The sequence below is a fragment of the Ornithodoros turicata genome, chromosome 8, assembly GCF_037126465.1.
Source record: "Ornithodoros turicata isolate Travis chromosome 8, ASM3712646v1, whole genome shotgun sequence".
NCBI classification, from domain to species: Eukaryota; Metazoa; Arthropoda; class Arachnida; order Ixodida; family Argasidae; genus Ornithodoros; species Ornithodoros turicata.
The window spans coordinates 6,568,532-6,584,732 of NC_088208.1; the positions used below are offsets into that span (position 1 = coordinate 6,568,532).

The 16,201-nt window shown below is 45.7% G+C and overlaps 1 protein-coding gene across 3 annotated transcripts in view; it reads left to right on the plus strand.

Annotated features, from left to right (window-relative positions):
• The first annotated feature begins 817 nt into the window (after nt 1-817).
• The window catches only part of LOC135365883 (uncharacterized), a 37,032-nt gene continuing 21,648 nt past the window's right edge, over nt 818-16,201 (plus strand). Inside the window, exons 1-3 of one of the 3 annotated variants that reach the window (XM_064598568.1) lie at nt 818-994; nt 11,501-11,630; nt 12,111-12,247. In XM_064598568.1, the coding sequence (XP_064454638.1) occupies nt 973-994; nt 11,501-11,630; nt 12,111-12,247 (289 nt within the window). In that variant the 5' untranslated portion in view covers nt 818-972. The other 2 variants (XR_010413982.1, XR_010413981.1) reach the window with 2 other exon arrangements.

Below are 16,201 nucleotides of genomic sequence, written 5' to 3' on the forward strand. Positions count from 1 at the left end.
AAGGAAAGATCACGGGACACACGCTTGAAGGTGCGGAAATTATCAGAATATACTGTTCCTGGCATACCTAGCCTCGACCCAAATCTCTTGAAGACCTTCAAAAAGTCTTCGGCACCCATAGATTCTGTGAGCTCTAAATGAACTGCCCTAGTGACGGCGCAAATGAAGATGAGGATGTAACACTTTCTAGCAACATTGCCCTCTCCGTAAGGTGGTCTGTAAAAGAGTGGCCCAGCATAATCGGTTCCTGTCACATCAAATGTCACTGCAGCTGATATTCGGTTCCGAGGCAGGGGAGTAGCAGTCTCAGTACACGCGCGGGCTTTTGCTCGCCGGCAAACGCGACAGCAGTGCCGGCGTACCTTCTTTACCACTTGCCGTCCTCGAATAACCCAGTAGGCCTCCCGTAGGTCCGTCAGTGTTCCTTGGACGCCAGAGTGCAGCAACCGTAAGTGAGTCTGCCTGACAATCGTAGCTGTGACAGGGTGGTCCGAGGTCAAGACTACAGGATGCTTGACTGCATCAGGAAAGGCACAGTACTGGAGACGTCCTTGCATGCGGAGGATCCCTTCGTCGTCGCGAAACAAGGAGGTGTTCCGAAGAGAAGTGTGGGTGGTAGGCTGCAGCCTAAAGACTCACGCTGAGCAGTTCTAATCCAATAGTGCTCTGCCGCATTAATCTCCTCTGAATTAGGCATACCCCTGCCCTTGCGGGAAGGGCTCCTGTTGCCGTGAACAAACCGAAGCACCCATGCCGTAACCCGGAGCAGTCTGGAGAACGAACTGTACTTTCGTACTTGCAGGATGGGCTCGTTGATCACTGTCAGCACTGCGAAAACGTCGGGGGTCCTAGCCTCGGAGTGGACATCTTCTGGAGCATTGGCTGTAGCGTGTCAACCTGGCGGCCCGGATTCAGGACTGCACAGCCAACTCGGGCCATTCTACCTGCACGAAGTGTCCAGAAGGCGTCGGCATGACACACCACTCGTCAAAAGGTCGGCAGGATTGTCGGGACCGGGACAGTGTCTCCATTGGCGGGTTTGTGTAGAAGAATGAATCTCAGCAAGGTTGTATTTAAAACATCGATACGTGAACGAAGGAGTACAGGGTACCCAGGGTATTGTACCCATAAGGGGTACAATATTCAGATGATGTACACCGCGTAGTGAAGAGGGTCTCGCGATGACGAAGTATGGATCATTGAAGCTGATCTAATTGTGTAAAAGCCTAAACCTATCAAGAGTCCTCCGCTGACTAAGGGGAGTCAAATCGAAAGAGCTAAGCGCAAAAGCTGAGGAAAAGTATGTGTAGCACCGCTTAGCGATAAATGTATAATTGCCACGGATTTAACCATTTCGAAGGTTTTAACACCTCGGTCTGAATACGGGGACCAAACCGCTGATGCATAGTCCAAGACAGGGCATACGAGGGTTTTGTATGCCAGGAGCTTAGTGTCTGACACTAAAGCCCGAATCCCATAACAAGCGACACGCGGCAGATACACGCGAGAAGCGACAAAATCGACGTCACTGCCGCCACACGAACGTCAAAAAAGCTTTGTCGCGGCTCAATATTTCTGCATCTACTCCCAGTAGATATTTGTAGCATGTCGCTGAGTTCGTTGCCTGTTGTTTGACAAAACCAGCTAGATTTGGCGGCGTGAAACAAGAACTGAACTCGTGGGCAAGGGAGAGGGTGGAGAGGGCAACCAATAAAACTAGCAGACGAAGAAGTGGGCGGGGCGTTGGGTACTTCAACCGCAGCGCCACTGCGTTACGGCGAATATTACATAGCAACTTCATTACAATTTCTCCTCGTTTTGACGAATGAAATACTATTTTTGGTATATTTATGGCAGTTTACAACTTAGCTCGAATAAAACAAGCATTGCTTCTCCAAAAACATCATTTCTCGGTGACGAAATGTCGCTGCTCAAATGGACCAGGAAGTCGCGCCATGACCAGACGCGACAGCGACAAATTCTGCAGCGCGTCGCGTGTCGCTTGTTATGGGGTCCGCGCTTAAGACGCGCAGATAGGCACATGCGGAGTAAAGGGGTAACGGAGGAGGTTGCGCTTAGGCAGAGTACATTCTAACATTTTTGTCTGCTTTAACGTGTAGAGTGCCTCACGATTTTGTTTATGTGGTGCGCTCTCTCTGGCCAAGAATCTCGAATTCGACTAAGCAGCAGTATCTGTTCAACAATGACAACTGGCCTCCTCTCTACCCTATGATGCGCCTGTGTACCCGTGTGCTGTGTGTGTGTGTTTTTGTCTGCTTAGGTTTTGCCTACCGTTCTGATGACGTCTCACTGACTCCACTGACCATCGACCCCTATTTAGCATCGTTCATCACCTCATCCTCAGGACAGATCTCATCCTGCCCATTGTGCCTTGGGGTAGTGGGCCGCACCTCATGTGGCGAATTTCCTCATCCATTATCATTAATTTATCTGTTGTTCTTGTTGTTGTCAACAATGGCCTTTAACGATACATTATTTTGTGAGTACACTTGTGCATTTTAAGGCTAGACAACGTCGTGGGCAAACTATTGCAACGGCATGTAGTAATAATTGGAGCAGAATATATTACGGAGACGTTGCTCGCACTTGTTACCACTTCCTGACTACGGAGCATTTCTATGTTGCAACGGGACTGTAAAAACGCCGGAATTCTCCGAACGATTGTTATGTATTGGACCTTCGTCACGCAATGTAGATTTAGCTAATTGTATTTATCTCCGAGACAAGACTCATTGGGAGAACGATAACAGGCGACAAAGTGCGACTGGATGGCGACCCCGAAGGCACGCCTCCTGCTTCTGGTCGCGTACTTCGTAAGTGTATCTCTTGTGGTTGCCATCGAACGCTCCTGGAACGCTTCAGGTATGTCCTGCGTATAAACACAACACGTGCTTTCTGTGATCATGAGTGGTCTATTTCATTGCGATAGGCAATACTCTGCCCCATTGCTGGTTGTAATTTGATGAATTTAAAACGCCGATATTTACAGTGTCTAGAAGAGTGACAAGTATTTTTACGGTCTGGCGTTGTTGATCGGAATTTGACAGTGGACCGCATGCACGGAGCTTGAGAGCGAAAGAATTGATTGATTGAGTGGTTGATAGACAATGCAAATGTAGGCCAGAATAAGGCTGGTGGTACCGACAGTGGGGAAGGATGTGTTCCAGATCAGTATAGGGTAGTAGCTAATTTACGTGTAACTTCTACCTGTAACTAGATACTTTTCTACAAAACTAACTTACGACTGTAACTATAGTGACCGCTTTGGCTAAAGTAACTGTAAAATGTAGCTATATAACTAAATAACTCAGGTATGGCAGTACTTTCCCCGCGTCAGTTCCCTAGTGTCATCTTGTCGGGGCTTCAAGTACACTGCCATTTGTAACAACCAGAAATTTCAAGAATTCTGTCATCTGATATACAACCAGGACGGCCTAGTCCCAATGTGCTGTTAAGGTTCGTGGAAAATTCTCTGTTTATAACGCGGCATAAGTACCCAGGGACACTACAGGTGGTAAAGCTAAGGCTCGTGGAAAAGGAAAATACTTTGTTTATAACGCGGCCTTGGAACACATGGACAAAAAAAGTGTGAAAGCTAAGGCCCGTGAAAAATACTCTGTTTATAACGCGGCATAACTACGTAGGGACAGTACAAGTGCTAAAGCTAAGACCCGTGGTAAAGACTCTGTTTGAGGCACGGCATAATTATGCCGCTTTACTGCACTTGTACTGTGCCTGCACTCTTAAAAATGAACTTCACCGCATAGCAAGCTCCAAGCCAACCGTCATCGCGAATGATATCGTTATCTGCCCTGATTTGTTGAAAATGGGAGGCGTACGCCTTTTCTGTGACAATTGTGAAGAGCATAAGCGTCACAAAAAGGGCGTACGCCTCCCGTTTTCAACAAATCAGGGCAGATAACGATATCATTCGAGGTGATGGTTGGCTAGGAGCGTGCTATGCGTTGAAGTTTATTTTTAAGAGTGTGGGTAGTTAACTAAGCAGGCACAGTACAAGCTAGAGGGCTATAGGGCTAAGGCCCGTGGAAAATACTCCGTTTATAAGGCGGTATAGCTCCGGGAGACAGTACAGGTGCTAAAGCGAAAGTGGTAACGTTTTCGGCTTATTTATTTTCCTTAGAAGATAACTGTAAAGCAGCTAAGTTACGTTAAAATGGTGTCTTTAGCTGTCAGTTACATTTCAAGAAGAGTGACTCTAACTGTAACTCAGTCGCTATCTTTGCAGGCTAACTGTTACTTTTTGTAGTAGCCTTACCCATGCTTCCAGCTTCGAGTTTCCACTTGACTCAAATGATTACGCAACTCAGTAGTAAAAGCGACACTGAGTGACGTCCGACGAATTGATGCTGTATCCTGACGAGAGATATTTCGTGAGAATCATATGTGACGTAGTGATACGCGACTGCTTATTTTCTTTTCGTTTTCACTCCTCAACTATCACTTTCTTTATGTCACGGAATATTTAATGGAACTGGAGTAGCCAGCGCTCTTCGTGGGCACCACATCCTTCATTTTATTTTTCCCCGCAACAAACCAACCAAACTGGGATCAACTGTTGGAAGCATTGATGTGGAAGGAATGGCAATTGCTCAGCGACGCAGTGCCATGAGAGAGAGAGAGATACATGATGACGATGGTATGGGCAATGTTCCATGACTTGCGTACAACAACTGTATGTTAGATTATGAATGGGGAGTTTCATGGCCAGGGGCGGTACTCTACCCCTTTGCCGGTGGTAAGAATGAGCCTAAGAATGGCTAATGTACCTAATAATGGAATGCCTAACGCGCCTAGGAATGAATAATGTGCCTAAGAATGAAATGGAAAGACGGTCACGTCTTAGCAGCACGCTCCTCGTCCATCTGCTATCCGTAGGTGGTGGTGGTGGAGTGCCATTTCCGAGAGATCTGCCTGGGTGGGGTTCCTGGATTTTTTTTGGGGGGGGATATATTTAATGATAACAAAGAAACGAGGGAAAGGTCAGCCGGACAGGGTGTCGGCTTGCTATTCCCAAAAAAAATAAAAAAATAATAAAAATACTCAGCGAAATATTCGAAAAGACATACGCCGGGAAAAATATAGCAATTTGGGTTTATCCGAAATCTCTGCTCTGCCTTTGAGGGTTCCCGTCTTTGAGATATCAGCGTCTTTTCTCGCCGTGGAGATCGTCTTACGTCGCTGGTTATCAGACCCCGCATACTGCGAATGGAGAGAGTGAATCTCTTGATCCAAATTCACTGTGCTGCTGTCTTTCACTTACACATAAAATAAGGAGTTTCCCGACGAGTTTCCTTACGCGGGAAGCGCCCGTGTGATGCGGGTGATCTCCCATCCTTACGCACGGGTACCTCGACAACGGAGTCACTGCATGGGGTGCCCCAAAGGAGTACCCTATTGAGTGATCCTTCTCTGCATGATGGCCTCTATTCGATATGAGAGCATTGGAGGCGATTTCGGCCATCTCTAAGTTTACTTGGAAAATGTTCAGCTCCTGGGGGGGGGGGGGGGATATGTTTAACGCGAAGTAAATGAACAAACAAAAGAGAAGGGAAAGGTTAGCCACGGTGTAGGCTTGCTATTCCCAAAAAGCTATCAAGCAAACAAAGGCAGATACAAGCAGGTGAGACACATAAAATTATGGGGAAAAAAATACAGAATAAACAGCTCCTTCACTGATCGGTGCGCATAGGGCGTATCAGAGAATGGCCAGGAGTTTAGATTCCCGAAGGAATCGTGTCAGCGGAGACGTGACTTCAGCGTGCTGGGTAGGGCCAGGTAGGACCGCGAGGGAAAGCTCTCGGTTGCCTAGATCAGCGTTTCTCAAACTTTTGGCGGTGACGGACCCCCGGAAGCGATGAGAACAAATTCACGGACCCCCCCACACCACACACACAAATATACCGGAATACGCGCTGTGTACACTGCACTGCAGACCACGTTTGATATGCGCGACAGGGTATAACAAGGAACGAAACTACATTTGTGCAAGCATAAAGGTGGTCAAGTGACTGTCTAGACAGAAGCTAAGTTGACTTCCCACGCCGCGTTCAGTGCGAGGTATCATCTGTAGTGCCACCATCGCTGCAAGAGGTCCGCAGGCTGCCAAATATAAAATGCGCATAACACAGGAACACTCTTCAGTCAGTTCGAACTCGAAGCAAAACAATATGACGCACTGTATTTCCCATGCTAGCTAGTGCATAACCAGCCACCTCGTCAGCTGTTGCGTGCTTTTGATACAGCTTCAGAAAGGATTCCGGACTGGTTTGTTCTTCTTGTTTGTATGTCTATAACGCGGACAAACGTGCATTGCAGGACTTTTCTCTCAGAAATTAGAAGCTAGCCGTTGAAGCATGCTTGGAGCAATTTTGGAAATTCTGGGTGTTTGGAAATCGGGCAGCATGTACGAGCGCGTGTTTGTGGGGACGAAAATCCTCACTGAAATGTGAGAGACGGTCGCGGACCCCCACGGACACTCTCGCGGACCCCCAGGGGTCCGCGGACCACACTTTGGGAAACACTGGCCTAGATGAGCAAGGAGGCGCCGGAGACACGACCGGTGATCTTCGTACCGCTGGCAGTCAATGAGTATGTGTGTCACGTCAGCTTCTACTTGGCACGTGGGGCAAAGAGGCTCCTGGGGCTTTCCATTTTCTCTGCATCATGCATTCCCTCCTTCCCGGAGTGCACGACCGAGCGCGGATGACATGCAGCTTGTATTCTTGAAAGAACAACTTGTTCTTGCAAGGCAGACAGGAAGATGGCACGCAAGCGAAAGCTGTTCGGCCTTACATGTCAAAGGGTATCCAGATTTCAAGACGTTCATGTCGCCAGGTAATCGCCACGTCTTAAGTAATTCAAAGTAAGAATCTCCAATTATATGCGTTCATCTGTGGAGAATAAGCTTGTGTAATAGGTCATGCCGTTAAAAGGAAGTTGGGATTGAAGGTACACACGAAGGAGGGCATGCTGTGGAAATATGATCTTGCGAAATATGTGCATGAGGAAAGCACACATCAGCTGTTATCTTTATGAGTTGTGGCAGCGAACAGCGAGCGTGAGAAAATGCTTGGCAAAACGCATAGGTCAGCGTCCGTAATTTATACCCTCTGATTTACATGACGTGTTTTATGAGACACCTCGGGAAGCCTCGAAAAAGACGTATTAAGCAAAGATGTGTTAAGTGTACATGAAACCTGCCAGAATCACAGTGGATAAAGTGCTTTGAATTCACATCCTTTGTTATCGGCCGAATCCATTTCAGTCTGGCGGGATTCGATTTCCCGTCATAAAACTAGTGTCGGCTGGAATTTCTGTACCTTCACGTGCAGGAATCCGAAGCAGGAATATCTCACGGACGACATCGAAACGACGAGAAAGCGTTTTTAAATGAATGTTTAAATAGCGAAACAATACCAGACAATAATTAGATATATTACAGAAATAATTAGATATCGTAACCGGACAATAATTGTCACAAGTATAATAATTAGGAATTGATCGATATCTTAAAGGGGCATTAACAACAACAACAACAATAAATAAATGAAGGAGAAGTGATGATGAGACAAGATGTTTCCCCGTGGCAGCCACGGGAGTCTACCCCACTTCACAGAGAGGATGAATTATGGGGCATTAAAGTTGTACTCAACATGGCCAAAAACTTCTTCCATCATGTAAAGCATCATCAGCACCGTGAGTATCTGCATTGCGACTGCGGGGGACACCGCAGCAAGAGAATGCTCATTACAAAGAGGAATACGTGACGTCCTCCAAAACTGTCGCGAATGTTTTGCAATTGATGCTCATCCATTGCAAAACATTCGCGACAGTTTTGGAGGACGTAACGTATTCCTCTCTGCAATGATTTCGTCAAGAATTGATGGATTCATAGTGTGAGTTACGCACTTTATTAATATTTTTTCAATAATTGCTAATCTAATCCCTCAGATCCTTTGACACCTCTGACGAGATCCTTTTTGTCGCTGCACCTTTCTTCGTACAATTTCCAAACAGCAGACAGTATACGAACTATAGGCGTGTTCAACTTAAGAAAGAAAAGAAAGCTAGTCCATCTGCTTTCAAAATATAACTGCGCCCCAGATAGGATGGCTGGACACAGAGACGTCGCGCACACTACTCCGCGAGATGACGTAACCCATTATAATCACCCTGCTTCCGCATTGGCTGCTAAGACCGGCCACAAGAATACTGCTGGGACTTCTCACCATTTCTGGCAGTGGCCCTAGATCTTAACTTTCGGCCGTCATCATTCCTTCATCTGTTATCACATCATTTTATCGCATCCTGGCTACAGTCGTGACGCGGCCCACATAAGTGACGCTAACAACGGCAAGCCGGTTTTCATCACCACCACCACCACACTACGTGATGGCGCTGCGGTATTTTTCCTGGCGCGCTATAGCGCACCCTTATCTCCAACGGCGTATGTAGCTGACGCACTAGATTTGGTTTCCTTCTTAAATTGAACACACATACACCCTAAAAACTGAACTTCTCCGCATAGCATGCTGTATGCTAACCATTACAACGAATGATAGTATTATCGCTTTTGATTCGAGGAGAGAGGGAGGCGTACGCCTTTTTGTACGTGCCAATTGGGATATATGATAATTGACACAAAAAGGCGTACGCCTCCCTCTCTCCTCGAATCAAAAGCGATAGCCCTATCATTCGTGGCAATGGTTGGCGCACAGCGAGCTGTGCGGTGAAGTTCTGTTTTTAGAGTTTATAGGGGCCAATCACTGTTTCAGTTTAGTGCTTTACCCATTGGCCGGACATCCTCCCCGTCTTAAAAGTGCCATGTGCTAAATCTCGTGTCTTCAGAATGTTACCTGATTTATGCTTCATGCTGTATTCGCCCAAAATATTGTCTCTCTACATTTCGCGGATATATTAGAATATTGCTTCCTGGTTTTGAGAAGTATGACGTCATGACGTGTCTGAGAACATTGTTCCTTGAAAGTTGCCGACATCTTTGCTTCACTGTTGTGGTGTTGGTCATGAGGGAACTGCTTGCCATACTAGGCCAGAAAACCAAAGCAGTTCTTAAAAACGGGACTTCACCGCGCAGCACGACCTTATAGTCAACCACCATCCCGAATGATGTCGTTTTGCCCCCGATTTCTTAGAAACGGGAGGCGTAGGCCTTTTTGTGACACTTCTGGTATTATATGAATTGTCACAATGTGGTGGTGGTGACGGTCACAGGTGGAGGGAGGGTACGTTTATGAAGAGAACAGACAGGGACTTAGGACAGCCAGACGGAGGTCGGCTTGCTATTCCAAAAAAGGAAAAAAAGAAAAGGAAAATAGAGAGAAGAAAAGGAAAGGAAAAGAGGAAAAGAAAAAGAGAAGACAAAGAAGAAAGAAAAGGAACAGGAAGAACACAAAAATAAAACTGAAAAGTCACAGACACTGTCCAACGCAGGGCGGAAAGGGAAGACGCGTTATGTTGCTACGGAGCAGACGCCAGAGTTCCTGGTGACGTCACGCACTCTTTGAGAATCCGAAACTATCAAGTTTTATGGGTTCTTTCGAACACTTCCTGCAATCGCGTAATTGTTACTGACGGCATTTATATTTCGCGCACTGATCGAGTCTTTGTCTGTCTTTTTTTTTTATTTCGTGTTAGCGCCGCGAAGCAATCGTGGCTGTGAGCATTGTACGGAAGTGGGCAGATTGGGAGAGAGGGGGCAGCAGGAAGCAAAGGGGACTTGCGAGACTGATGCTTCGAGTAAGGTTGATTTGTAAGGCGAAAGGAAATTAATGTTTTTTTTTTTTTTTTCGCAGTCCCTCGTGAATCCAAAGGGGTTGAGAAATTTACTAGTGAGCTTAGTTGGTCATCTCACATAGCAGATATTTGTTCTTCAGCGTTAAGGAAATTATGGACTATGAGAAGGAAGCTTAAAAACGCACCAGCGAGTACCAAAATTTTAGTTTACAATACTTGTGTCAGGTCTAAGTTAGAGTACGCGGCAATTGTTTGGGACCCCGGAACCAAGAAAGATATTAACCGTCTCGAGCAAGTTCAAAGGAAGGCAGTGAGGTATATTTTTGGCAAATATCGAAGAACTGACTCACCAACTCTCTTAATGAAACAGAATAACATCCCCTCCCTACAAGCACGAAGAAAAATAGCACGATTAACGTTCCTACATAATTGTTTGTCTGGAAAATTCAAATTGAAATTACCAGACTGTATAAAACCGCTGACGGCAAGGCGGACCCGACATAGACAGAGCGATCGTTTACTGTCCCCAATATTTGCTAAAACGAATTGCTTTAAATGGAGTTTCTTCCCCAGAACTGTTGAGGACTGGAATTCTCTCCCACCCGATGCTTTCCAGTCTCCAAACTTTGTCAAAGAGCTGGAAAGAATTATTTCTTGATGTTATGTGTCGTCTGTTTTGTCGTCTGTTTTGTTATGTCGTATGTTTGTTATTTTGTTTGTGATGTTATTGTCGTCTGTTTTGTTATGTGTCGTCTGTTTTCGTCTTTTTCCCAGTCTCGGGTTTTCGTCATGGATCTTAGCCACCAGCTCGCTTGCTTTTTAACCATTTTATCTGTGTTATGTGTTGTTACGGTTTTGTTTCCGTGTTCTCTATAGTAGTTGTGCGCTCTTGTAGATCACACATATTTGTTGAAAGAGCCCCTCCTGCTAGGGCTTCTATGCTCGCAGTATGTTAAAATAAATAAATAAATAAATAAACCACGCGGATAGAACTTTGTCTCTGGCAGAGTCTGTACGCCTTACTCCACGCACTCCGTACGCAAAGTCCCACCTCCCACCTCCTATTATTTTTTATGTTATAGAGTTTTAAAAATCTCCAATTTTTGAGGCCCCCGTCGATCGTGGCGCCACACGGTGCCTGGCAGCTCCATGAAGTCGACGGGAAGTGACGCCTTGACCGGTTGCTCTATGGCTCTACGTCGTAGCCCTTCCCCTCATTTCACTTCGCCGCGTCGCGACCCTGTTTACGGGCGTCGTCATGAGGACGGGAACTCCGCACTTCCGTGAAGCACTCGGTACTACGTCATACCGAGATCGGGCGAGGAGGAGGCGAGCCAAGACTGAAAGGATCTCCTCATATTCAAAGCGTTTTAACTCCGTGGCGCGGGAGCGCAGCGTGAAAGGGTTTGGACGGAGATGTTTGGCACCCATAAATCTACATTTCAAACATGATTTTGTGTAATATTTGGATTTGGATTCTCAACCCCTTTAAACATTCATCAACCCATGTATCCAGAAATCGAGTGTCGGGTGACGCACTTGTCGTAAACTGTTAACCCCTGTCCCCTATTCCTTCCTGCTTCCCTCTCTCCATCTGTCCACGTCTGTACGTCACTCATAGCCACAGTTGCTTCGCGGCGCTAACACGAAATAAAAAAAACTTGTCGTAAACTCGAATCTTACTTTTGTTCTGACTTTTATTTAGGATTTAACCTGCAATACCTCGTGGAGCTCGAGTCTACCGACCTTCTAGTGATCGTGCTGGTGTTCGCTGTCATCGGGATACTCTTCTGTCTCTTCGTTCTTGGGGTCGGTATCTTGGCAGCCGGAAAGAGGTACAGTGGGGGACACATTTTTATACAAACTGTCTCGTTCCACTTACTTTACTTTAACCATTCTCACGGCCTAAAAATATCAAGGAAAACTGACAATCGTAAAGATAAAGCTAAACGAGTTTCCATCTGAGATGGAAACTCCACGATCCGCCTTACATAATTCTCTTATATATTTGGTTTTGCTTCTACTTTGCGAACTATATGCCCCAAACATCGTCCTTCCAATTTGGCTGGCATGTTCCTTAAGACTGATATTCATTGCCAAAGGCGCACTGCGTTCGATCAAGGCAACCCAAACACCGGTAGCTTGTACTCCGTGCTTCCAGTTAAGCAATGTATGCGAATGTGTAAACATTCATTCATTCATTCATTCTCGTCTCAAGGCCTCCGACCAGGAGGTCATTTTCTCTTTCTTCTCTTCTATCAACATCAACATCGTCATTTTCTTTTGTTTCATTTTTTCTTCTTCTTTTTTTTCAGGGTGGTGGCAGCATACAAAGCAGAAACAGCTCCGTGCAGCTGCACGCACAGTCCACACAGTCCCCCACCGCAAAAATACGGGGAAGATGGGAATAACATTGACGTCAATGTTCATCCGACAGACACCACTATCGCTGGTACGTATCACACTCTTAAAAATGAACTTCACCGCATAGCACGCTCCTAGCCAACCACCATCTCGAATGATATCGTTATCTGCCCTGATTTGTTGAAAATGGGAGGCGTACGCCTTTTTTGTGACACTTATGAGCATAAGTGTCACAGAAAAGGCGTACGCCTCCCGTTTTCAACAAATCAGGGCAGATAACGATATCATTCGTGGCAATGGTTGGCGCAGAGCGTGCTATGCGGTGAAGTTCATTTTTAAGAGTGCACCCACTCTTGCATTGAGACAACATGCACTATATGGAAGCTGGAAACATTGCTCGCATTAACTAAACGGTTAGTGACGTAACATATGTTCATAGCCCCTTAGTTCTCACAGCATCAGAAATACTTGACAGGATCTTAATTCTTACGTCACAGCAGAAGCTGAAACCATCATCATCATCATCATTCACCATCTCCTCCCCATCAAGCAATGGGATAGGGTGCCGCCTCAGCGGCGAAACATCCCGCTGCATCATCATCATTTATTTGTTGTTGTTGAAAAGAGAAAGTGAAAGTGCTTACAGTGCATTCTCCCGTAGCGGAAGACCCCCACACGCGTGTGAGATCCGCGAGACTGAGAATCGCGACCACGTACACTCTTAAAAATGAACTTCACCGCATAGCACTCTCCTAGCCAACCATTATCTCGAATGATATCGTTATCTGCCCTGATTTGTTGAAAACAGGGGGCGTACGCCTTTTCTGTGACAATTATGAACAGCATAAGTGTCACAGAAATGGCGTACGCCCCCCGTTTTCAACAAATCAGGGCAGGTAACGATATCATTCGAGATAATGGTTGGCTAGGAGAGTGCTATGCGGTGAAGTTCATTTTTAAGAGTGTACTTGAAAGAAGCAGTCTTCGCCGCTGTCCGAGTCGAAAAATTGTAATGAACACTCTAAAAACAGAACTCCACCGCATAGCACGACGTGCGCCAACCAGTGTCACGAATGATAGGGTTATCTCTGCTGATTGGAAGAGAGAGCGGGGCGTACGCCTTTTTGTGGCAATTTGGGTATATGAAAATTGCCACAAAAGGCGTACGCCCCCTTCTGTCTTCCAATCACAAGCAGTGACTCTGTCATTCGTGGCAATGGTTGGCGCCCAGCGTGCTTTGCGGTGAAGTTTTGTTTTTAGAGTGAAGTCGCAGTTCCGCAAGAGTCCAGATTTCTAGGCCACTAGCTTTGACATTCTCTAAAAGAACAAAGAAAAAGTGGCACTTTTTTTTTTTTAAGAAAAGTATTGTCACGTGTCCCCTCGGCCTTTATTTCGTAGGTGAGGGCCATTCTTTGAATGCCCCGCAAATGCCCATAAGACATAGCGTGTTGCGTGTGTAGCCCCTTCGAGGTTTGGCAAAATAGTGAGACTTCGCGCGCTATTCCGTTGGGTAATAGGCCTATGTGGGTGATACTTAAAACATTTGGCTGTGTACCGTGACTCGCAAGCACAAATACACCGAAAGTACATTATGCCTGTACAATCCAAGCAAAATAAGGTGGAATACGTATATACCCAAATTATGAGCAGTTCGGCACAGTGCTGCGTGCACGTGCTGAAATTGGAGACTCTGGAGTAGAGATAGGACGAATCCAGAATTTTGCGAATCCGAATCCAAATCCGAATCCTAATCCAAGGAAGGTTCTGCGAATCCACGAATCTTACGAATCTCGAATCTTTCGAATCCTTTCTTTAAAAACAGTTCGAAAAGCCAAGAAGAAAGGAAAACTCCTACTGGAGAGTGTTTTGAACCAGAATATGATACATAAAAAATAAAAATAAATACTTCAGATTCGTTAGAAAGTTGCTATTTAGTTAGAAGTTGAAGAAGAAGGAGAAAGTTATTTAAGTTTAGTTACTAGTTAGAAAGTTAGTTTAAGAATATACCCATATAGTTCTTAATTTATTTAACATATTGTTCGTCGACTACAAGAAATACATACATTCTCGAGTCTGAATTATTTGCATAAAGCTAAAGCAACAATTAAAAGCAAAACCATATTACTTTTAAACTTGTAACGTAGCAGTTCCTGCCTGAACTCTTTCAGTCCACAGCAACGTGCACACAGAAACAAGAAAACACCCGTCGGCCAATGAGGCTTTCAGCGGACTCCGAAGGCGCCAATTTGAAAAAGAAACGAACGAACGTGGTCGGTGGATTCGAAAGATTCGATTCGCCGTTTTGTGCAATGGGATTCGGATTCCTGAATCTCGAATCCCTGCCTACACTCTTAAAAATGAACTTCACCGCATAGCACGCTCCTAGCCAACCATCATCTTGAATGATATCGCTATCAGCCCTGATTTGTTGAAAACGGGAGGCGTACGCCATTTTTGTGACACTTATGCTGTTGATAATTGTCACAGAAAGGGCGTACGCCCTCCGTTTTCAACAAATCAGGTCAGACAACGATATCATTCGAGGTGATGGTTGGCTAGGAGCGTGCTATGCGGTGAAGTTCATTTTTAAGAGTGTAGGATTCGCGGATTCGGTTGACACATCCCTACTCTGGAGCTAAAGGACCTTTAATTCTATAAACCTTCAAAGTGAGGATGAATATACGCGTATGGCTTTGTGTGATCATGTTCCTTTTCTTTTTTGAATTCTGCGAAGTACTTTTGCTTCAGCGCAAAGGGATACTACTGAACATATGGCGAGAAGAAGGATAGCAGGAAGGTTCAGTGTCGATAATGTGAAATGCGACAAACGGATGACTTGAGTTGAGTGTTTGTCCTGTCCCTCTAGTTGTGCCCTGACTCGGACTTTTCACATTATGGAGTTTGTCCACCAGTTGGCCTGCCTCCACACTCTTAGAAAAAAAAGGAATGGAGCAGTTACACCTTTTTGGAGGGTAATACTGTAGAAGTGTTTTTTTTTTTTCGCGCGGAATTATTTTTCGCGTTTTTCGCACACACCTCTAAAATCGCGAATTTAAATTCCCGCGAATAATTCTGGCCATATGATGGCGAAAATCGTTCGGCGTTCGACGCTATACCGCGACTACCTGACCCTTTCTACTCCATGTAGCATAGGCAGTTTAACCAAGCGTAGAAGATTGTTTTATCCCATCAGGCAAGATGAAAAGAAATGAAAATACATCATGCTTTTGTTACTCCTATAAACGCTTTGCACTATACATGCAATATACCACTATACCACGAAGCCAGAACATGCCTTTCCCCGCATTCTCAAAACCAGCCTGAATGATAGTACCACATCTCAACCGAACTGGTCAGTGCCCCGAGTGATAATTAATAAGAACTGCTAAGAAAACGACGAAGTGCTCGCGCCAAGCGGACGTGTGTCTATCGAGCTACGGAATTTTCTGCAACGATTCTTACGAAAGGCAAGCTTTGCACCTCAATCCATCACACCGAGTCACACCTCGGGCCCCTTCGCTCGGGCTTCGGGCTCGGGTCGCTACAGCAGCAATGGACGGCCAACGCTCCCAGCATACAACCTCAATAGAGCCGCCTGACAGAAGTGCTGCTCACCCTAGGCACTCTGAACCCCCCACAAAACGGCCTCGTGATGAAAATGATGAGTTCGAGAGGCAGAATCCTAATCACGAGGACCCGAACCTGGATTCTGGAGATACAGTAGTGAACTTTGAAATCGACGACGACCCAACACCGTTCCAGGTGGTTTCATACAAGAAGAACCGTCTCACGGGCATTCCTGTGGTCTTTAAACCAAAAGACCCAGCCCAGTCGTTCTGGGATGTAGACCCCAATACAATTGCAACAGACATCATGAAAGGTCCGTCACCACTGAATAATGAAGGGAACTCAGGAGAAAATCATTTCTCACAGAATTAACCAAGATGGAAGCTTAGTTATTAATGTCGCATCTGAAGCCTCAGCCACAGGCTTGCTCCAAATTGACAAAGTCGCCACTGTCGTAGTCGAAGCGTTTGTGCCA